Here is a 23,917-nt window from a genome sequence, read left to right as displayed (position 1 = left end):
TACCGGAGTAACGTCACAGACAAGCGCAGTTGTAATCGAGAGAGCAGAGAGATAGGACATAACATAACAATGGCTGAAACGGAGAAAGAGGGAGCGAGAAATATTATAGATATAAGATTGGCAAGGCCTACATTTTACTTTTGTTCTACATTGCAATTTAGTTGATGTTTTGTTTGCAACTGAACTGATCCCTGGATTGATATTGCGATAAAGATGCTGCTGCACTACAATATTTTCTTTGTCGTTTTCTTTAATATTTACTTGAATATTTTTATTGATGGGTCGTTGTGACTAAAATACAGTGACTGTTATTACTGATTTTGCACAGGAGTTCAGATGTTGCATTGTGTGAAAGGCTGCTACTGTGTGTAAAAAAAAAAAAAAAAAAAAGAGAAAGCCCTGGTCTCATTATAAGCACTAATTAAATGCTGTGATCTGATTTTTTTTTTTAAAGATATATATGAAAGTATACTATTTTCATTTGACTTCGACCAGGAGTGACACAAGAGCCAATAAAAAGTTGTTTAATGTCTGTCCGCGTGTGTTGGCTCATGATTCACAAAAAATATGCTTTGCTTTAGGATTTTAATGCATCCCAGGCTTTAATGCATCACAATGCATTGCCGAATCGAACCGAGTCGAATCGTGACCCTCTGAATCGAATCGAATCGAATCGAATCGTGGCCTTCCGAATCGTAATCGAATCGAATCGTGTGGGCGGTGTCGATGCACACCTCTAGAAATAAACATGCTTTTTCGTGTCTCATGCACTTTAAGTGTACATTTAAAGTTGACAACCACTTCGGGGTGTACCTTGCCTCTCATTGCAAATTCTTCTAGTGTTGAATTGAGCACAACCGCAAGCCTAATGGACGAATGGCTGGACAATGAATATGTTGCTTACCAAAGACAGCGGAGCCTTCAGAGCCATTGCTGGACGATTGGTACTCCGGGGCGTCGTAAGAGCTGAGGTTACTGCTGTCGATGGACTGTGATATGTCGTGGAGCTCCTCCATGCCACCGATGAAGTCGTCATCGGCGCACAGAGGGCTACCCAACACCGAGTCCTCCAAGGGCGAGGGCGGGTGGTAGTGACTCTCGATGTCGACCATGACGAGACCGAGAGAAGGACGGAAGGCCGGCGAGCTCACTCCTCAGACTGGAAGTAACGGGAAAAAAAGGGTGATAATCGTTTTGACTTTTAACATGGATGCAAATGTTATGATTATACGAGTATTCGTTTTAATATCAATTGTACACACATCTCGATAATCGGACCTGATTTGCGCCATTTACTGTAACGCCTCACAAACACGATCAGGCAACCTGGAAAGCACGTGGCAAGTATTCTCACCAGTCTTGTTTCTTTTTGACTGACATTTCCCACATTTGACAAAAGCTATAGAATGAAGGCGTCAAGTTTTACAGTTTTTATGACGTCATTGTTAACCCTTTCAGCACCATTGACGATTATAGATGTCCAATCGTGTGGCTTCTGCTCTGAATTTAAATAGTTTGTCACCAGCAGATGTTCGATCGATTTAAACTGGGAGGGCTGATAATGAATGAACATTCATTCATTCGCTGCCAACCCTCCCTGTTCAATTGATCAGACGTCTAGCGTAGCTAGACGGTTAAAGTGATATACAGCAAGAGGAATGTAGGTCACTGGGCTGGCTGGGGCTGTACTGTGAGAGGGGAACCGGGTCTACGGGCTTGGCCGAGAGCAAACAAGAGGCGGCTCCAGTCGAAATGGTACTTTTCTGAAGCGAGTCTTCCACCTGGTATTCAAAAATTCAGACCTCAACATGTAAACTAGGTCAATCTTCAGTAAGCCCCTTTCATCAGGCCCCGCTTTAAGTCCATCAAAGACGTGACGAAAGAGGGGGAGGGGCGTTGGAGCTGGTGCGAAGGTGGAGATGAAAAAGTCTGATAACAGCTGCCACACAGCACTTTAGCACACTGCTTGAATTTGACCTCAACTTGTCTGTGCTGCCAGACAAATGCACGTGCATGCTCAAAATGCTTACACCCTCTGACTTCAGTGACTACTTTTGAAAGGGACTGAAATGAGAGGTATTCCATTGACGCAGCTACTTATGTGGCATTGACGTAAAAGTAAATTGCATCACTAACTCTTCATTTTGGGAAAATGATGTTATTTTACCGAGTACAGCAATAATCATCGGTGAATATTGTACAACAACAAAAGCATAAATTTGTAGTCAGTTCCTTGGGAAACGTTAATTTGTAGAGTTGTCCGATCATGAATTCTTAACCGGTAAACGATATCCCAATATTGTCTAACTCAAAAATCTGATACCAAACCAACACTAATATACTGTATGTGGTTGTGGACTTAACATATTGATTATTTTTTCAATCATTTCTCGTTCATTTAATTTATGCACCATGAAAACAAATGGTATGGTCACATAACAAATCCCAAGCATCTTAGGCTAGGTTCATACAGCAGGTCTTCATGCACAAATCCGATTTTTCGTGTTATTACGACTCGAGTCAGGCATTAACGGTCTGATCAGGCAAGGTTGCATAAAACTGGACCATTTCAAATCCGATCTCGGTCACTTTCATATGTGGTTAAAATCTGCTCTGGGCCACATTTCCCCAGAATGTGGCTGTTGTTTGAACTGTCAAGTCCCCTAATTCGGAATTCATACAGCAATTATGTCAGCAAAGAGAAAGAGACCGGGCGCTACGTTAGCGATGTAGCTGTGCATTAGCACAGTGCCTAGCTTGAACGCGGCTTTTAGGGAAGAGGAGAGCTTCACAACAGTCATAAAAAAATGACATGGGGGCATAAGCCTGAGAATGCTCAGTTTTCTTTCTGTGCTCCAAATGAGCATTATTTGAAGATTGCTTACACGGCCGTCGAGTCGGGGCAAACTTTCAGTGCGTGCACGCTATCAATCCATATAAACTTTGAATATAAGCCTAAACGGGGATTATTTATGTCTGTTATTCGTGTCCTGTTTTTGGAACTCAAAATATGATCACCCTAGAATGACGTTGAACCAGAATTTGTTTTGATGTTCCTGCCATGCGGGTCCGTTTGCACAGCGCATCTCGGACTGCGAATTAGTGCACATGCGTGATACTTGAACGGGCTCAATGGACAAAGGCAGTCTGAACGGGCATGCCAAAAAAATATATGACAAAATATATATATGAACCTAGCCTTAGTTTAGAGACATCTAATGGTCAATAAGCATAACTGCTGTGCTAAGCTGTGACCAGCTCTTGTACAAAGGCATTCACTTTGAAGGTAACATGCATATTGGCCCAGAACCGTTATTGAAAAACCGATGTCGATATTATCCGATATCATTTCAAAATGCTTTTATCGGCCTACGTATCAGATAGCGGATAATATCGGACAACTCTATTAAATTGGCTTGTGAATGAGAACACATCAAAAACTCAGCACCTGAGCTGAAACGAATACTCGAGCAACTCGAGTAACTCGCGTTTGAAAACTAATCCGAGTAATTTTATTCACCTCGAGGAATCGTTTAATTTTGCCTGCTCTAAGCATCACGTTTTGCCTGGACTACTTTTAATGCGGGACAACGTGCTGACGTCACGTGCGTAGAGGAAGAAGCAATACAAAAAAAATAAAAACACCTTACCGCAGCCGACAGCCGCTACAAACTACGCCAACGTTGCTAAAAACTACGCCCGCATGATGCAAGTTTGGTAGCAGGTAGTGTCCGATGCGTCTCATAGATATCGCATGCATTTAGGACTAGATGCGAAATGACAGACTTGTCCGCGTCTGGGCAGCGTTAGTAAACAGCCGCCATCTTTAAGCAGTAGACTTCTCATCGCTAACAAATATAACGTTACTGTCACTCGCTCACGTAACGTTAGCCCTTCGGAGGGCTAGGTTTCTATTGATTATGACCACTATCGATGTGTGGCTAACGTGTCTTACATACAGGCTTTATTTAATCTGTAGAAACACAGCACTGTAGAGTGATGAGGGTGTAAAATTAAAACATAATAAAGCTAACTGTCAGTTTTAGCTCAGTAGTCATTGCTGAATGAAACACCAAGTAGCAGTGGTCCCTGATGTGCTCCAATACAGCAGGTACAGTATCATACATTTATTTTGAACACTGCAAAAACTCAAAATCCTATCAGGACTTAGACTAACTTAAAACTTAACTAGAAGTTAAAAATAGCTTGACACAAATGGAAATTAAATTGAAACACGTGGGAAAAACACGTAGCTTTCAAGTGATGTGTGTTATCGAGCGTAATTACATTTTTTAGGTAAGAAATATGTTTTTTTTTTTTTTAAGATGTTGAAGTTTTTTGAGTGAAAGCAGTGAATTTTTTTTCCAGTCACATCTTAGATGCAATTGTTGGCTGTTTTCAACAATGTACATCGAAAATAAAGACATTGATTGACTGAAAATGGTTCAATATTGGATTAAATGTCTTTTTTTTCTCATGTATATTTATAGTTGCTCTTTACCTAAAAAAAAAAAAGTTTTATCTGATTACTTGATTAATCGATAGAATTTTCAGTCGATTACTCGATTACTAAAATATTCGATAGCTGCAGCCCTACTCAGCACTGTTTTGTGCACCCAAAAAAAGCATTTTTCATATTATCTACCACCTCAGTTTTGATACCTTTCCTGCCTGTGTATTCTATTTTCTGTCAAAACACATATTCATTTGTTTCTTTAAATCCTTCCCATCTAATCACTGCTTAACACTGGCACATATTAACCCGGAGTTGTTTTATCACGCCAACAAAAGTTGAATAAAGGCTGCTAGTGAACAAGAACGAATGCCTCTTTGCAAGTGGAGACTGTAATGCAGCTAGCCATAATGTGGACTGTGAGGTGTTATGTCAACAGACACCCAGTGCAAACATGTTCTATTTCAATAACATACATACTTTTCTCAGCTTATGACCTCACAACCACAGCAACCAATGGACTGACTTGACCTATTGTGCCTCCAACATACTGTGCGAGAATGTAAATGCATGTGTCATGGCAGATATTTAGATACTAAAAAATGTACATGAATGACACACAAAAAGTTGCTTTGAGGATACACCTAACAAATCTTTCCAAATGCACATGTACAAATGTTCGATGTTTTGCTACTTTCTCAGAATTTTCGAATTGTTCAACAACAACATAGACCCACTGACAGCAAAATTCACAAAAGATGTTTGATTAATTATTGGCCAACGAGTTCACATTAGACATCATAAGACTAAGACAACACCAGACTAAGGCTGCAGCTATCGATTATTTTAGTAATCGATTAATCGATGAACTATTTAGTTCGAATAATCGAGTAATTGGATTAGGAACATAATTAAAAAACCTGCGCTGAGCCTCAAACAGTATAAAAATAAATGAATAAATGAGGATCTATGTACAGCAAAACAACAGTTGGCTAACTTACATAGCAAAAGTCCGCTAGCTTAAACGCTATAAAATGCTAATTTTTTTTTTTTTTTTACAATGCTCTGAAATGGTTCAGACACATATTTCCACAAAAAACGGCTAAATATACCTGTAAACTAAATTACTAATGCATTAGAAAAAAACATTAGCTCAAACGAAAACTTTGCGTGTGTTGGTCTGAACAGGGAGCAGATGGATTCAGCCACGTGAAATGAGGTAGACTAGAGGGTCGTGTATCCACCCAAATCAATAAAACGAAATGCAAACACTTTAAAAACAAACCATTACGCCATTTTAATTAAACGACTACTCGAAGCAGCAAAATTTCATTTGAATCGTTTCTAATCGAATACTCGAGTTAATCGATTAATCATTGCAGCACTACACCAGACCATGAGTTTTACCCGTTTAAAGCAAAGCAAAGCAACTTTACTTATGTAGTGCTTTTCACTGACAAGTGTCACAAAGCATTGTACTATGTGTTCACACTCATGCATGCATGCTTGCATTCATACACCAGTGGGCTGCTGCTGGCATGCAAGGCGCTGCCAGACCCATTGAGCCCAACTGGGGTGAAGTGTCTTGCCCAAAGAAACGACGACAGTGTTCACAATTGGGAGTCATGGCAGGGAATTGCACCCACAACCTCAGGGTTGGGTTATGACTACTCTACCACTATGCCACACCGCCCCCGGGCTTAGTTGATCCTTTTTTAATTATATAGATGAACAATATATATAAGTATTTTTCCTTAAAACCCATTACCATAATTATTAAAAAATAATGATAATTAAATGTTAAGTACTGTACCTGATCATCCATCTAGTTGATTGCGAGTAATGACAGCACACGTGAAATTTTACAAGAGGCAAATATCCCAATTATTGTTACTATTATTTTGAAATTATTTTGACTTTTGCACAACATTAAAGGGGTATATATCAATGACATTTCGGAAAAAAATACAAAGAAAACATTACTATGGCAACACTAAAAGCCTTTGTGCTACAGTAGACAAGTGAACACGTTGATAAGCAATTTTTACTCGTGCAATTGTAAAAAGGTTTACTCTTTAGCTGCCCTCACTTAGACTTTGATCCATCCATCCTTTTTCAAAACTCCTAAAGGGACATTGTCATTCAATCCCAGGACACACAGATGATAGACAACATTTAAACTTATGGACATTTTTTTAATGAACCTGCCGCCTTGCATTATTTCTCCTTGATTCGAACCATAAACTTCATGATCATGAGGGGAAAGAATTCTAACTACATTTCCATTTGATGTAAAGTGGAATTTAAATCAAAGCCATGAGGGTAATCAACAGACATTTCTTGACAAACTGAATAACTAGCTAAAGCCCGTAACAAACTTCAAGTAAGGCAACTAAAAAAAGTGCTACCCTCTAAAAGAATTGGGAGTTCTCAAGCTAACCTCTTTGTGTTTTCACTCTCGCTCAGAATATTCCCACATCATTTTTGACAAAAACTTCGTGCTGAGTGGTTTCCCAAGCAACATTGAAGTGACTTTGCTATAATCTCCTCTTCTTCTGTAGTTAGCAACTCAAAGACCTGATCAAAAGTGCCCACCACTGGTCGTTGCCAAGTGGTGCACACTCTTTCGACGTACATGATAAATCCCAAATTGCCTCAAATTCCACACGATTGACAGAATAAAATGTACATAAAAAACTGCCCCATCTCTGAATGCTACTCAAGTTCTGATTGGGCAACCTTTACAATGGCTCATTACAGTAAGTTACTCTGTATCACTATGACAACTAGTGCTGCAACGATTAATCGATTAACTCCAGTAATTCAATAGAAAAAAAGCTTCGAATTAAATTTTGACGCTTTGAGGATTCGTTTAATAGCGTACCGCACGTAACACGTCACCTTTGCTCATTAATATTCATGAGGTTAGCAACTGTTGCTAGGCGGGTCAAACTCACATTTGTCCCTCATGCTAGATGCATGTAAATAGTGTACGAACGAGATGTTTACTGAGATAAACCTACCAGTTCTGTCCAAAAATGATGTCCCTGGTGCCAAATTCACTGCTAAAGATGTGAAAGAACATACAAATGTTCAGTTAAAGAGATGGCTTGAGTGTCGAGGGCTGACAAAGACGGGAAAAACAGCTGACGTGATCCAGAGTTAGTTTTTTTTTTCGACACCTTTTTCTTGTGTGCATTGCCTTACGCCACTGACAATGACAATCTCCTGTTTCAAGAAGCAATCGTTTACCACCATATGCCCTGTCTTTCTTATATATTATATCCTTGCGTCTCTGACCGTTGTTGGGTGTAATTTATTTAGCTATTTTTGTGTAGCAAACACAAATGCTACTCAGTGACAGCCAACGAACACTTTTAATTTGTTCATTGATTACAAATCTTAATTCTATTAATTTATTTACACATCCCCCTTACTAAGGTTGTTCTTTACAACAGAAAAGGTAAAGCTGTTAAATCTAGAGTGTACCTGTAAGCATGAACAGGATTATTACAAAAAGACAAAGGCCAATAATGGCTAATTTATTTTAATATCCGTATTTTACAAAAATAGGCCTACATGACTGTTGTGATATATAAATAACATTTTATTTTTTTTCCAGGTCATTAATTTTCAGACAGAAGCAGCACGACAAATTGCCACGGTAAAAAATGAGTAAAAATATTCAGGATTATTATTTGTTGGACCATGGCCCCCAACAAAATGTTTACTGCATATAAAGGTGAATGGCTTCACCTTGCTGGCGTTAAACCGGTCTTTTGGACGTCCGCACATGCTGATCCATTGTTCACACTTTTTCCCCTCTGAATTTTTGGCTTCGGGAAACGTATGAAGAAAACCACATGCTCATCCATTGTTCACATTTTTTCCCCTCAGAATTTCTGGCTTCGGGAAACGTATGAAGAAAACATCCTTCATACCATATGTGGAAAGTAGTAATGTCTAGAGTCGTTTCTGCAAGTTCCATAGCAGCAGTGTTTCCTCGGCATGTTCTTTTTTGAAATATTACCGGCAGAAAACAAGCAGTACTAACATGGGTTGCATGCGAGCGCGCTACTATGTTGACCCCCTTCCAGTTTACGATGGTGACGTCACGCAGCCTTGCGGTCTAAAAATAGCATTCGTGCGGTACGCTATTAGAGTGACGTAATGGTTTGTTTTGAAAGTGTTGCATTTAGTTTTTTTTTTTTTTTTTTTTTTTTTTTTTTTTTTTAAACCTGTCCTGTTCAGCTGTTTGACACAGAGAATGGAAGTCTAAGTGCCCAGATTCTGAACAGTTTTAATGTTTCACATTGAGAGTCTGACATACTCCCATTGTGATCATTCAAAATACCTTTTTATTATGACAAAGCAGCGAACAGGAAGGGATTATGGGGGGACAGAAGAAAAGAAATACAAGAGAAGAAGGAAAAGAAACACATACACAAACAACAACTAGATATACATTGAACATCTAAACTAGTTACTAATATGCTGGTGCTATCGTCAGCGAGATGTATTTCCGGTTTACACCATGTGGGGGCCTATTGGCCAGTGAAAGAGGAGAATGGGGGTGGGGGTGTCTATAAGCCTATAAGCTAAGTGATTGAAAGGGGTAGAGTGTACACAAATCAGTTCTGTGATCTAGAACCCAGTAATCGTGTGAATCTCTTATGAGTAAGCCCGTTGGCGACCAACCCTACGCCGCCGCATCGCCAATCCCGGCACCGGGACCCCCGACCCGAGAATGCCCTACCACATCCAGCAGCACGCAGGCCCCACCGGGCGCGCGACAGCCACGCAGACGGGCGGAGAAGCCGCGCGGGCGCCAACCCAGGGCCACAGCCCCCACCCAGCCAGCCCGGGGAGGGAGGGAGGGAGGGCGGGGGCGGGGGGCCATGCGCAGCCCATCCCTCCTCCCGCAGCCCAGCAAAGGAGCCATCGTCCCCCCCCCCGGGACCCAGGGTGGTCCCCCGGGCCACCCGCGCACCCATCAACCGGCCTTCAGGGATGGCAGGAGGGGACGCACCACCAACCCCACGCCTACACCCACCCCCGCCCGCCCACCCGGGTCACGAGCCACAGCCCCCCAACCGGCACGGCACGCCACGGGACCCCCAGCGGCCCACCAAGCCCCAGGCAAGGCAGGGTCCCCCGCCGGTGCAGGCGACACCCCGCTGATACACCGGCGCCCAGTCAGCGACCCGCGACGGAGCGCAGGGCGGATGCCCAGCCAGAGAAGAGAGGGGAAGGCGGAGGCAGGAGAACGCCCAGGAACTGCCACGGGGCGATGCAAGATCGGAGACCCGACCCCCCAACCTACTCCCGCGGCCGGCAGCCGAGGCAGAGGGGAGGCCACACCCCAGGAGCCACGCCATATAAAAAAGTGTGGGACCCACCTACCACCCTATTACTGTGGCTGCCAGGTTCCCGACTGGCAGCCATCACCCAGCACCGTGATGGGTGTGTGAGGGGATTTAGTTTTATTGATTTGGGTTAACACAGCCCGTCTAACACGGCTGAATCCAACATAAGTTTGTTTTTGTTTGAGCTAATATGTTTGTTTATGCATTTATTTAGTTTAATAGTATATTTAGCAGCTTTTTTTGTGGGAATATTTTTTTGAGTGATTTGATAACAGCATTGTAAAATAAAATAAAAAGTTAGCATTTTATAGCATTGAAGCTAACGGACTTTTGCTATTCAAGTTAGCCAATTGTTCTTTTGCTGTACTCAGATCCTCACGATTTTTTTTATCGTTTGAGGCTAAGCTCAGGTATTTTAATATATTTTTAAATTCATTTATTGCTCTTGTGAAATAAAAGTGCAATTCTGCATAGTTTGAAGAAACATTTTTATTCACATTTAATGCTCTTTTGAAAGTGCAATCTTAGCAAGCCAAAATAAATATTATTGTAAGCATAAACACTTGTTTGTTTTACACCTCCTAAAATGTTTTCCGCAACGCATTAATGTTTGTACTCCGATTACTCGATTTTTCAAACTAATTTATAGATTGATCGATTACCTTAATAATCGATAGCTGTAATTTTCTTTTTTACATGCATGTTCATGACTAGGGATGGGAATCGAAATCCGATTCCAATTCGGAACCGGTTCCGAGTGTTTGGAGGCCTCGACATCACAATGAAAAAGCCTTAACGATCCCTTTAACGATTCCTAAAGACGCGTAAGAGTGTGAAAATAAAAGGTTATGACAGGTAAGCACGAGCATTGCAGCCATAAACATAACAATGACAGCACGTAGGTTCAAACGCACGAAAGTGTGTCTTCACTTCACGAGGAAAAATTACAACAAAGCGACTTGCAGTCATTGCAAGGTGGAGATAACTGCATCGGGAGGGAATACGACTGCGCTGTCCTCACAGAGAGGCTAAGGCTCAGTCCTGGCTATACAGAAAGCTAAACTCCCAAATGACGATGCAGAAGACGTTGGTATAATTTGCTGACTTTATTCAACCATCACTTGAAAAGTGAAACTAAAAATAGAAATGAAACAAATCAATTTCGTCCCCAATAACAAACAGGTTTGCATCAATGTAAATCAGCGATGATCAGCTGTTAATAACAGTAATAAAAAAATGGTTAGCATTCGTTCGCTAGCATTAGCACATCGTTCAAACCACTACACAAGTGGATTTAAGTGTCTGATCGCGAGTGGAAACACAACAACAACAACACAAAAGATGATACATACAGGCGTTGCCTCTGTAGATATTAACATTAACAAAGAACGTAGGCTCGTAGAAGTGTTTCCCTCTCTCACTAACTTGCTCACTCGCTTGGATGCGGCATTTCTTCTTCGGGTGTAAGCGCGCTCTTCTTCACGTGAGCGCGTTCTTCTTCGCGTCAGGAAGCGCAAGGGCGCCCCCACTTCAGCGTGTAAGCGCCACAAAAACTAAAAGGCATGCATTTCAATGTAATGGTAAATAATACATGTTAACCCAGCAGTCCCCAAACTGCGGCCCGCGGCCCAAATACGGCCCGCCTCCACATTTGGTCCGGCCATTTTGATTTTTTTTTTTTTTTTCCTCAATCGTGTTAATTATTTCCTGGCCTTTTCCTTGAAGAATTCAGAGAGGGTTATTTGGTTATTATCTATTTAATTAATAGTGTTTTTATTATTAATTAATTATTATTATTATATTATATTATATTTTTATTTTAATTTTATTTACTTTCATTCCGTGAAGAATCCAGAAAGGGTTATTTGATTGTGGCTTTCTGAAAAACAATATTTTTTTTTACATTTTTGCACTTCCGCAATCGTCACACTTTTTCTGTTACAAACTGACCGCGGCCCCTCATCAGAGAAGGGAAAAGTTATGTGGCCCTCACAGGAAAAAGTTTGGGGACCCCTGCTTTAACACATATTGCCAAAGGCAGAACAACAACCTATCTGCCAATATATACCAATATTTTTTATTTCTATTAGATAAATGTTTCAGTAAAATGTTACACATTCTTGTGTATTTGCCACTTATTGCCACAGTTAACATTGAGGCTTTGGGCCTCTTTTGATCTCGTTGTGAGTTTGTAAGGTTGTGACTTCTGATTAAACAAACTCGATGCCAATCAAAACGTTTGTTCTTCTTTTTCCCCAAATTAGAATCGATAAGAGAATCGATAAAGAATCGAATCGTTAAGCAATATCGATAATGGAATCGGAATCGTAAAAATCCTATCAATTCCCATCCCTATTCATGACAATGATTTTCATAGTGTTACATTAAGGCACAAGTGTTTGTACGTTTGTATGCAGTTGTTACTGTGAATATTGGCAAGCTATAAATTAAATAAGTCGCTTAATTTTTTTCTTTGAGTACAAAGATGAGACATTTCTTCTTTTATCCTCGTGTTACTACTGGATTACCCGTTAAGGAACAAAAAATGTAAAAGGCACGTTTTTGCACTCCTGCTTTGAGGAGTAAAACAGATTACATTCACACTATCTGGATGCATACAAGACACAGTTTTACTCCTAAAACAGCCAATCTATAGCTGGGATTCCAGCAGGGTTGAAAGTACAATAAAATATCCATACAGATTTATTCCCAGTTCTTTAACGCCCTTACAAATCTAAGCAGAATGAGCGCCAGCTGAGGTGGATAAACATGCTGAGAACACAAGCATGGCTAGTAGACGTTCTCTGACTCTTTATCCCCTGCAGGGATGGAAATGGAACAGCACGAGGTTAGTTTTCACAGCCGGCGCAGGGAACAAAAGATTCACAAATCACCTGTTGTGTTGTCTTATAAACAGTACAGACTCTGCAGCAAAAACTGTACAGAATTATATGACATGTTCCGGTATAAACTCAGGTTCTGTCGCTGTAGGAAGATAGGAATCATAAAGCATGGTGTTATAATGGATTGCACATCTGTCTCACACTTATGAAGTTCCACATTCAAATCCGGGTTCTGCCTTAGATTCATTCAAGATTAAATTGTTCATGGGTGTTAAAAGTGTTGGTCTTGCGGTTGTCTGACAACCAGTTCAAGGTTTATCCTACCTTCTGCCTAAAGTTAGCTATAAATGCTGCCTAGGATATCAAGTACAGTAAGATTTTCTATTATATCTTTTTATTTTTAAGTGGCCATTGTAAAATCAATTTATCAGTTATGTGGTCGGGTTTTAAGTTTGACTTGAACTTCAGTAAGACCTCGGCCACGAACATGACACCGCACAAACCAAAAGGTTGGCTTTATTGCTCAAAGACAGATAATGTTCCACTGATGATTTGCAGCCTACCACAGGATTCTGTGTGCCCACTAAAAAGAAAGTATTACATCTACTTAATTTCTTTTTAAAATTAGTACGATCACTGCTCATTGTCTCCACTTTTGGAAGACCTGAAATATAGCAAGCCTTTTTTGTTACCAATGTCCTTTTGAAAATCCAGTAAACAAGAGTTGAAATCACTCTCTGATTTCAAAACTTGTCTCTAAATTTGTGTATAGGTATGTACTAGGCATGTGCCGATTACCGGTTTCAAGGTATACCGTGGTATTAAAACGGCAAAGTTTCAAAACCGCTAAAATTTTTTCGTCGTACCGTCCCTTAGGTAGCTTAGCTTAGCTATTTTTATGTCAAAAAAATGCATGGAGAATTCCCTCGCTTCAGGTGCAAGGCTCAACCCTCCCCCACCAGTTGTTGCTCAGTGTCAGCGAGTCAGCTCAGCTGTGCTACACGATGGCTGGAGGAGGTGAAACTCCTGAACTTTTTCCCCCATTGAAGAGAACATGATCGCTAGTATAGGAATACTTCGGCTACAGAAAAGTAACAGACGGCCGCGGCTTAGAGTAGGAGGACCAACTGACATGTAAAACATGTTTGCGGAGTGTGGCTGCCCGAGCAGGCAATTCCTCCAATATGATTTCGCATTTATACAAAATTAAAGGTTAGTAAACACTAGGGGTGTATCGGTACACAAAAATCTCGGTTCGGTACGTACCTCGGTTTTGAAGTCACGGTTTCGGTTCATTTTCGGTACAGTAAGAAAACAAAATGCAAAATATAAATATGTTAGTTGTTTATTACACACTTTTGTGCTTTCAACAATAGGAACATTAGCCTATATTCTGCTCAAAAAGTAGCGGGTATTTAAAGATAATCCAACAACAATTTGCCTTTCAGACCCTGTGTATTGGTCAGCTTTCTTTCTGAAAGAAAGAAGAAAAAAGAAGTCCTGTGCTAAAGAGAAAAGCAATCCCAATGACAAAGATTTTAACATGTATTTTACAAATGAAATGCCTAATGAAACTTTTTTTATTCTTACGAACGGTTTTCAAAAGCTTTATTGGTGGATTTTCTCATGTTAAAGCGCCACACAGAAATTAATACATTTAATTGTGTAAGCAGGATCTGTGTATTATTCTTATTATTTAATTATAGTGTTAGTGTTTTAGCTCATTTCAATTTATTTTATTTAAATGGGCTATTATTTAAAAGACAAGTCAACGGTGCCCCGATCTACTACTCAAGAGATCTGATGGACTCAAAAAGTAGGTTCCGATTGCATATTAGTTTGAAAATCGACCAGATCCACCGTAATTTTACACGAGTGACTTCCGGCCCGATCCTAGTTACCGGTAGTAGTACTGACGCAGAAGGGCCGCGTCTCGCGTCAAATAATAAACTCTGCCGTTCTTTTCGCGTGCGTCGCGTTGAGCCGCTTCTGGGACGCATCTAACACTCGGCCGCACTGCGACTGGTGTGTATTGGCTGACTGACTGAAGTTGTCGGGCCGTTGACGTTTCTGGGTTATACTGTCCTACCGTGTTGGTCCTCATTATAGTAGGGAAGACGGAGTACATATAACCTACACAAAGAAACTGTAACCTGATCGACTCATGGCCTCGAAAAGTAAGGGTTATATTCCGTCAGAAACTACTCGTACGGTATGCATCCGTTCCGAACCGAGCACCACGTACCGAAACGGTTCAATACTATTACATGTACCGTTACACCCTTAGCAAACACTAGAGGTGGGAATCTTGGGGCACCTCACGATTCGATTACAATCACAATTCAGAGACTACGATTCGATTATAAATCGATTGTTGATGCACAACACCCCCCACAGCTATTAGCTATTTTTAATGTTTCATACATTAGTTACAAAAATAGTACAAAAATCCTCATAGGCTTAAATAAACTACATGTTAACAGATCAAAACAGTAAATAAAATACTCAAATCCCCATTCTGTATTAGCAGCTTTAAACTACATTCAATTAATTTAATGTTGTGAATCAACCGTTAAAGTTGTTAAAATTGCTCCCGTTATTCCATAATTTTCCTTCTGTCTACTTTCAACATGTGAAAGTTTTTAAACTGTTTCATCATTTAAAGATAGATTCAAGTCAAGATTTCGCTGATTTAGGAGGTTTTTTTTAGGTAAAAAGTTAATTAGATTCGCTCAAAAGGTTTGCTACAACAGAGCCATCCTGAGAAGTCTACTGCTTTAAGATGGCAGCTGTTTACTAACGCCGGCAAGTCTGTCATTTCGCATCTAGTTCTATATACTGTACATGTAATATATACCGTAACATTATGTGGGCGTAGTTTGTAGCAACGTGAGCCAAGTTTGTAGCAACGTGAGCGAAGTTTGTTGCAGCGGTCGGTAGGGATGGGAATTGATATGATTTTTACGATTCCGATTCCATTATCGATATTGCTTAACGATTCGATTCTTTATCGATTCTCTTATCGATTCTAATTTCGGGAAAAAGAAGAACAAACATTTTGATTGGCATCAAGTTTGTTTAATCAGAAGTCACAACCTTACAAACTCACAACGAGGTCAAAAGAGGCCCAAAGCCTCAATGTTAACTGTGGCAATAAGTGGCAAATGCACAAGAAAGTGTAACATTTTACTGAAACATTTTTCTAATAGAAATAAAAAATATTGGTATATTTTGGCATATAGGTCGTTGTTCTGCCTTTGGCAATGTCCCCAAACTTTTTCCCGTGAGGGCCAAATAACTTTTCCCTTCTCTGATGAGAGGCCGGGGTCAGTTTGTAAAAGAAAAAGTGTGACGATTGCAGGAGTGCGTAAATGTAAAAAAATGTTTTGTTTTTCAGAAAGCCACAATCAAATAACCCTCTGTGGATTCTTCACGGAACAAAAGTAAATAAAATAAAAATAATAATATGATATAATAATAATAAATAATAATAGCACTATGAATTAAATAGATAATAACCAAATAACTCTCTCTGAGTTATTCACTGGAAAAGGCCAGGAAATAAATAACACTACTGAGGGAGAAAAAAAACAAAAAAAATTCAAAATGCTCTCTGGAATTCTTCAGGGGGCCAGACCAAATATGGAGCAGCGGGCCGTAGTTTGGGGACCCCTGTTTTTATTTACCAGTATATTGAAATGCATGCCTTTTAGTTTTTATGGCGCTTTCACGCCAGGCATGAAAATGGGTCAGGGGTTAAAAAGGTGAGAAGGGTGCGGAGGAAATATGTTCCAGTACACTGTACACCCCAACAAAATATTGAGCTCTGTCGACCCACACTGTGTTTCAGCAGGGCCGTGCAGAGACCGGTGGAGGGGCCGGTGCTCGTAGATCAAAAGGAGCACATGAACAAGTATTTAATACACCTTAAAACAACATAACTTCAATTTGAACCAGCTTTAGATAATAATTGGCTGCGACTGTGGCATACTTTAATTGGGAGGGGGCAACAGTGAATAGAAATCAAAACTGTCATCAACACTTTCTGGCTGTGAGTCAGTCTTCCTCTTTTCTTCCTTCAACCTCTGCATCAAAACTTCCTTCCTCAACTTGTTCATCTGAGAACAAACCACATCAGATGGTCACTGACCCACCAACAGCACAGTTTTCTTAAAACTATTATTTCATTATTATCCATACTTAACAACTCTAGCACCTAATGATTAATAAAGCAATGACATAAAAATCTTATAGAAAAATAACATTGTAATTGTGTTTATAATTGGATTTAATACCCGACTATCCTTGCAAACTTGTTCTTACCAGGTCTGCTATTCACCCAGCTGATGAGGTATCCACTGCCTTTAGCAGCCTCATCTAACTCATTTTTTTATCCCTCAATCTCCCTTCCCTACGACGCATGTCTATGTAATGAAATATAAATATTTTAAAAAACAGACTCCCCGGTGGCTTTTAGTTTTAAAGCTTTCGTAATTTCTTTCTCTCTCAATAACGATTTGTGTTTTTATTATTCAATCAAAAAAAAAAGTTACTTCTATCAAAAACAAAGTTGCTACAATCAAAATACAGTATATACTTTTAATCCCCAAAAAGTCACTTCAATAAAAAAATTGTTTTTGATTGCAAAAATAAATTTGAGACAAAAAAAGCATTTGAAAACTATTTTTCTTGATTGAAACAAATTTTTCCATTGAAGTAATGTTGTTTTGCGTTTGGGCCACATTTTGGCTAGGACATTTGTGTCTTTATTATTCAATCAAAGAAGTTGCTTCAAACAAAAAAAAATATATAAAAAGAAAAACTTTGCACATGTGTCAATCACCGTTTACCAAAGCCTGAGAGGGTTTGAGTAGACACACTATGAAGCATTTAATAAAGCCAAGCATTTTCTTACTACTTTATTCTTGTTTAAAAATAATTCGGTGGGGCAGTAACATGTTTAAAACTTATCATAATTCTTACATTTTGAAGTGCTTGAAAACCATTCATAAATTATACTTAGGTGAAAAAAGTGAAAAAACATGTCTTATATATATGTATCTTTTTTCCAATGTAAAATCTGAATAAATGCATTGAACACGCACAAAAAAAATGGGGGGCGCTACTTCGCGGTTTTCACTTATTGCGGCGGATTCTGGTCCCCATTAACCGCGAAAAACGAGGGATCCCTGTATTTCTGAAAAGCTTTAAGAAGCAGGACTCATTCCCACCACTCATCGGGCCGGTGTTGTGCCGACACCGGCCGTCAGCTCAAATCCAAGCCGAAAATAACGCGTCTCCGGCGGACGACGGGAGCGATGTGAGGCGCCCCTTCCATCCGAGAGCATGTCGCTTAATTTGACTCAACAGTGTGTTTCTTCGTTTGCATTACCGCTAAATACACAAGCTTGACGCCAATTTAACGGGAGCTATTTTTTTCATGGGAGATTTGGCTAGCTCTGGCAGTGTTCAACGCAAGCTGCAACGAATGGCAGTAACTTTTTTATATCGCAAAATGTGAAAACGATTGAAACCATTACTCACCAACTTCAATCTGCTGGCAAATACAGGCAAGTGTGTATGCTGCGCTCTGGTCTGCCCCGGTGTGGATAAGGCCTGCTTTTTGTTTTCGCAGCTTTGCAATGCAACGAAAGGCTCTCCGAGCACTCCATGTACAGTAAGGAGTGCGGCGTGCGCGCGTTTGGAATAATGGAACGCAGCTTGGGCCGATGATTGGTTCTCGTCAGCGAAGCATCTAGAAGGATTTGCTGACTGTGCTCTTAAGTGCTCAGTTTACGTACTAAGTTAATCACATGATGATGATAATAATAATAATAATTAAATAAAACCTCCCGACCCCCCCTCCTCCCAAAAAGAATTTCTCCTCGGATCTACGCAATTCACGTAGGTCGCCCTTTTTGACTTCAAAACGGCGAATTTCGCCGAAAGGTGAGAGATTTTCATGCCTGCACGCTCCAGTGGTGGCCCCCTTGCGCTTCCTCACGCGAAGAAGAGCGCGCTCACGTGAAAAAGAGCGCGCTTACACGCGAAGAAGAAATGCCGCATCCAAGCGAGTGAGCGAGTTAGTGAGAAAGGGAAACACTGCCACGAGCCTACGTTCTTTGTTAATGTTTGTAAAACATCTACAGATCCAACGCCTGTATGTATCATCTTCTGTGTTGTTGTTGTGTGTTTACACTCGCGATCGGACACTTAAATCCAGTTGTGTAGTGGTTTAAACATTGTGCTAATGCTAGCGAACGCATGCTAACTGTTTGTTATTACTGTGTTAGCAGCTAATCATCGCTGATTTACGTTGATGCAAACCTGTTTGTTATTGGGGACGAAATCGATTTGTTTCATTTCTATTTTTAGTTTCAAGTGATGGTTGAATAAAGTCAGCATATTATTATACCAACGTCTTCTGCATCGTCATTTGGGAGTTTAGCTAGCTGTATAGCAAGGTCTGAGCCTTAGCGTCTCGGTGAGGACAGTGCAGTCTATTCCCTCCCGATGCAGTTATTTCCATCTCGCAATGACTGCAAGTCGCTTTGTTGTAATTTTTCCTCGTGAAGTGAAGACACACTTTCGAGCGTTCGAACCTACGTGCTGTCATTGTTATGTTTATGGCGGCAATGCTCGTGCTAAACTATCGTAACCTTTCATTTTCACCCTTTTTCCTGGTGAAGTGTGGCCAAACTTTGAAGCGAGTGGTTCTTGGCGCCATGCTAGTTTTATGCGTCTGGACAACAAGACAGTCATGACGAATATCCGTCTTTAGGGATCGTTAAAGGGATCGTTAAGGCTTTTTCATTGTGATGTCGAGGCCTCGAAACACTCGGAACCGGTTCCGAATTGGAATCGGATTTCGATTCCCATCCCTAGCGATCGGCATGAGTTGTGGTGGATGTTTACTCTTGGTCCGTTCCTCATTGCGTCCCGAAGACCTTGCTGACTGTGTTTTAGTTCCCCTTCACTTAACATATTTAAATAATCGGAATATGGCTGTTTCTGAATGGTTCTCAAATCTTCAGGGGGTGAATCGCGAATAATCTAAAAATTGGAAATCTTACACACCTTTAGTAAACACTGTCATGAAAGTTTCCCCATCAGCTACGAGAGTTAACTCCAGCGTGTTTAGTGTGTCTAGCGGTGGTAACACGTGGTGTTTTTTTTTCTCTCTGGCAACTGCGTTGAGAATGAGAGTGTGTGTATAATGCAAACATGAGTCATACACACGTGCTTTTTATGGAAAATAATTCAATTATTTTTGTTTTGATGGTAATACTGTTGAGCTGTGGCTGTGGGTTTAGGCTCACCTAAAGGACTGTATTTATTACTCCATTTAATTTAATTTAGAATATTTGTTTGTTTTTAATTTATTTTAACTTAACATCATACTTATGTTCCAATTTGCTAATGCTTAGAAAAATTTTAAAAAGTTGCTTTTTTTTATTTAAACTCCGATATCTCAAAGTGACAACGTAACAAAGTAATTTTAGAGCTGTAATTGCAAGACCGTGATATCATTATATCATATCATGTCATACCGGCACATGCTTAGTATGTACCAGTACTTTATATGCCTCTGTGATAAAAACAGCCTACTGAGGGGAGACTAACTACAAAGTGGTTGTAGACCGCTGAAATAGATGAATTGCACTGCAAGCATCATTTGAATCAGAACAAACGTTTTCTGGAAACATTTCTGATGAAGGAAATGAAATATTATCATCCTACCTTCAGCTTCCAAAAACCTTCATTAAAGTGTCCTCTGAAAATACATGACATTCTCTCTTCCCTTCCCATGAGCTCCTATGACGATTACTGCATATTCACCGATTAATGTTTAATCCTCAGTTCCTGTGGTGTGAGTCCTGATAGGCCTATGAGGACCACAGAGGTCACAACTTTGCTCTCGAAGTGTGAATATGGGCTGATGTGGGCTTTTCCCGCGTGCACCCAATGATTTAAGTGTCTCACCACACTCCTCTCAGACCACCGCGATTGCAGTGTAAACACTAAAGGGGACCTTTACCGGGCGGAGCTGATATGTCATGCCGGCTCCCTTATGTCACTATGGCGACGGCGCAAAGTGCAAGACGTCTGAGAGTGAGTGACATTGGACTTTAAGAGCAGTTAGTAACAGATGGGCATGATAGCAAATTGCCAGATCACTGTTTTATGGGTTTATCATCCGAGCACAGGTCAGTGATTGTTTACAGTGGAGTGAACAAAGACAAGTGAGAATGCTATTTTTAGATCAGACAGTATAGATCTGACCAATGTATCCATTTACTGTCCATCAGTGATTCTGAATGACACAGTGTTTGTGAGATAATCAAGTGTGTTACAGGAAATTTACGCAATTTTGGGGCGTCTGGACGTTGCCACAACATTTTTTTCAGAAAACGCTACGGCCTGGGCCACTAGGGGACCCAGTTTTCAGGCAGAAAAGGGGCCCGGATGGGTGAGGAGAGGCACTAAAAAACACATGTACGGTGATGCGTGGAGCTATAGTAGGCTAGGTTCTGACCGCAGGTCTTTATACTCAATTACGATTTTTCGTCATATCTGGTTTTTGGCATGCCTGTTTAGACTGCCTTTATCAATTGAGCCCGTTCAAGTTTTACGCATGCGCACTAACTCGGAGTCAGACACGCACTTAACAAACTGACCCGTATTTGCAGAAGCATCAGAAAAAATGACTACACTTGCTGGCTCCACTTTATTCAAGAATGACCATATACCGTATTGGCCCGAATATAAGACGGCCCTGAGTATAAGACGACCCCCTCTTTTTCAAGACTCAAGTTTGAAAAAAGACTTTTTGAACACCACATTAATTTTTATACAGAAAATAATTACAGTACATCCGAAACAAATGATTATAACAATACATTTGAGAGAAAACGCATGTTATTTTGCCTCATTCAAATCTTAATATCTGAACATTTAAATATGTAAACTAAAGTGCCATCACATTCGTAAATGAATGGCTTCTGGTTTTTGAAATGTATATAAACCAATCTATTGTGATAAAACAACAAAATTGCAATAACTGCATTAACCATCAAAGTGTCGTGACACAACATCGCTTCAATGATATCTGGCGCCATCTAGTGTCGTGAATGGGGAGGGCAGCTGAGATCTGTCATGACAGAACATCGCATAATGATATCTGGTGCTACCTAGCGTAGTGAATGGTTATAATGTCTAGACCGCGATTATAAGATGACCCCCTCTTTTTCAGTCTTATTTCAATGCAATAAACACAGTCTTATATGTATGGATAGAACGCATGCATGCACTGTGCGTGCATGACGCACACATATACGGTCAGTTTGCGAAAACTATTAGCAATATCGAAATATTGCTCATTTGGCACACAAAAAGAAAACTCTCTCTGCCTCTCTCACTTTTTGCTGAGGTAATTGCTGCATTAATTTCAATTTGGGAGACATGAGAGTTGAGAGACCGCTGCCAAATTTTGAAAAAATATGGCCCAAATCGGATTTAAAACCACGTATGAAAGTGACCTAGATCGGATCTGAAATGGTTCCCATCTATGCAACATGTCCCGTTCAGACCATCAAGTTAATGTCTAACTCGAGTCGGAAAAAATAAAATCGGATTTGTGAATTAAGACTTGCGGTATGAACCTAGCCATAGTGTGTTAAAGTGAGCTACCATGTCACATCTCTCATCTATCTTTACGCTAGCACCCTACACACACACACACACACACACACAAACACTAATACCGTGATGACATGTTAACACATGACTACTAGACTCTGAGGGTCCCCATCTTACTCAAGACACCCAGGACCTGAGCAGATTTGTCCCGCCACTGCATGACTGAATAAAGCTGCTCATCTCAGTTCAACATTGGGGCAGCAAATAGCGGAAAAGCAATACAGTGGTCAATCGCATAAAGGATATAACTAGGGGTGTGACAAAATATCAAAATGGTCATGTCTCGTGATACTTTGTATCACAAAGGGTTATCGATATGCTCCTGCGAAGAATCGAGATATCGTTTCAAAAAGGTGTCCATGTTGAATAAAAAATAAAAAGGAACCAACAACTTGCTACCAAAATCTTCCACCATTATAGTGTCTCAGTTAACTCTAAAGCTGCATTGACTTGCCGAATCCATTTAGACTGGGAACGTTCGTTCATTCGAAACCAGAGCATTCACAGTCATTCTGTCCGCTTTTCAGGGCATTTAAAGGTCATTTCCTGTTGAATTTAAGTCACTGCCTATTCATTTGGGTGATTCCCAGGTCACTTCCTGTTCTGTAACTCAAAAGAAACAGGAAGTGACCCGTAAAATACCCCAAAATCAACAGGAAGTAACTGAAAATCAACAGGTAAATGACCTTAAATAGCCGAAAATTACCTCAATGCCTGGCATTGGCTGCCACTGACGGCCATAGACGTTCAATCCGTTTGAAGAGGGTGGGATGGCAGCGAATGAACGACCCTCCCAGTTCAAATGGATTGGACGTCTACTAGTGATAAACTCATTCCAATTCACAGCAGAAGCTTGTTTTTCTGTTTATTAGTTGTTTGTAGAATATTCTAGAATGATTTCCTGACCAATGTATCGATAATCGTTGTATCGTCAGATCATCGTTACTGTGAGCTTTGTATCGCAAATCGTATCGTATCGTGAGGTACCAAGAGGTTCCTTTTCCAAGATATAACTTCATGGAAAATAGCAAATATCAAATCAAACATACCGTATTGGCCCAAATATAAGACGGTGTTTTTGGCATTGAAATAAGACTGAAAAAGAGGGGGTCGTCTTATATTCGCGGTCTAGACATTATACCCATTCACAACGCTAAATGGCGCCAGATATCATTGAAGTGATGTTCTGTCATGACGGATCTCAGCTACTCTCCCCTTTCACGACGCTAGATGGCGCCAGATATCATTGAAGCGATGTTCTGTCATGACAAATCTCAGCTACTCTCAAGTTTAACCAGTTTGCATTGTTTTATTGCAATGTTTTCCTTATTCAGATTTGTTTCAAAACTACAGTTACAGTTAGACTTCACTTTGATAGTTAATCACTTTGATGATTAATGCAGTTATTGCAATTTTGGTTTATTTATATTTCAAAAACCAGAAGCCATTCATTTACGAATATGATTGCACTTTAGTTTACATATTTAAATGTTCAGATATTAAGATTTGAATGAGGCAAAATAACATGCTTTTTCTCTCAAATATATTGTTATAAT

The 23,917-nt window shown here is 40.2% G+C and overlaps 1 protein-coding gene across 10 annotated transcripts in view; it reads right to left on the bottom strand.

Annotated features, from left to right (window-relative positions):
• pparab (peroxisome proliferator-activated receptor alpha b) overlaps positions 1-23,917 on the bottom strand; it is a 184,005-nt gene that overhangs the window by 37,315 nt on the left and 122,773 nt on the right. For 8 of the 10 annotated variants that reach the window (XM_057836788.1, XM_057836792.1, XM_057836790.1 and 5 more), the window contains one exon: positions 905-1,159. In XM_057836788.1, coding sequence (XP_057692771.1) covers positions 905-1,112 — 208 coding nt within the window. In that variant the 5' untranslated portion in view covers positions 1,113-1,159. Of the gene's footprint in view, positions 1-904; positions 1,160-6,893; positions 9,033-20,402; positions 21,479-23,917 lie in introns of those variants that run through there. The other 2 variants (XM_057836796.1, XM_057836795.1) reach the window with 2 other exon arrangements.

The sequence above is a fragment of the Corythoichthys intestinalis genome, chromosome 5 (assembly GCF_030265065.1).
Source record: "Corythoichthys intestinalis isolate RoL2023-P3 chromosome 5, ASM3026506v1, whole genome shotgun sequence".
NCBI classification, from domain to species: domain Eukaryota; kingdom Metazoa; phylum Chordata; class Actinopteri; order Syngnathiformes; family Syngnathidae; genus Corythoichthys; species Corythoichthys intestinalis.
This window is presented reverse-complemented; position numbering and strand designations above follow the sequence as displayed.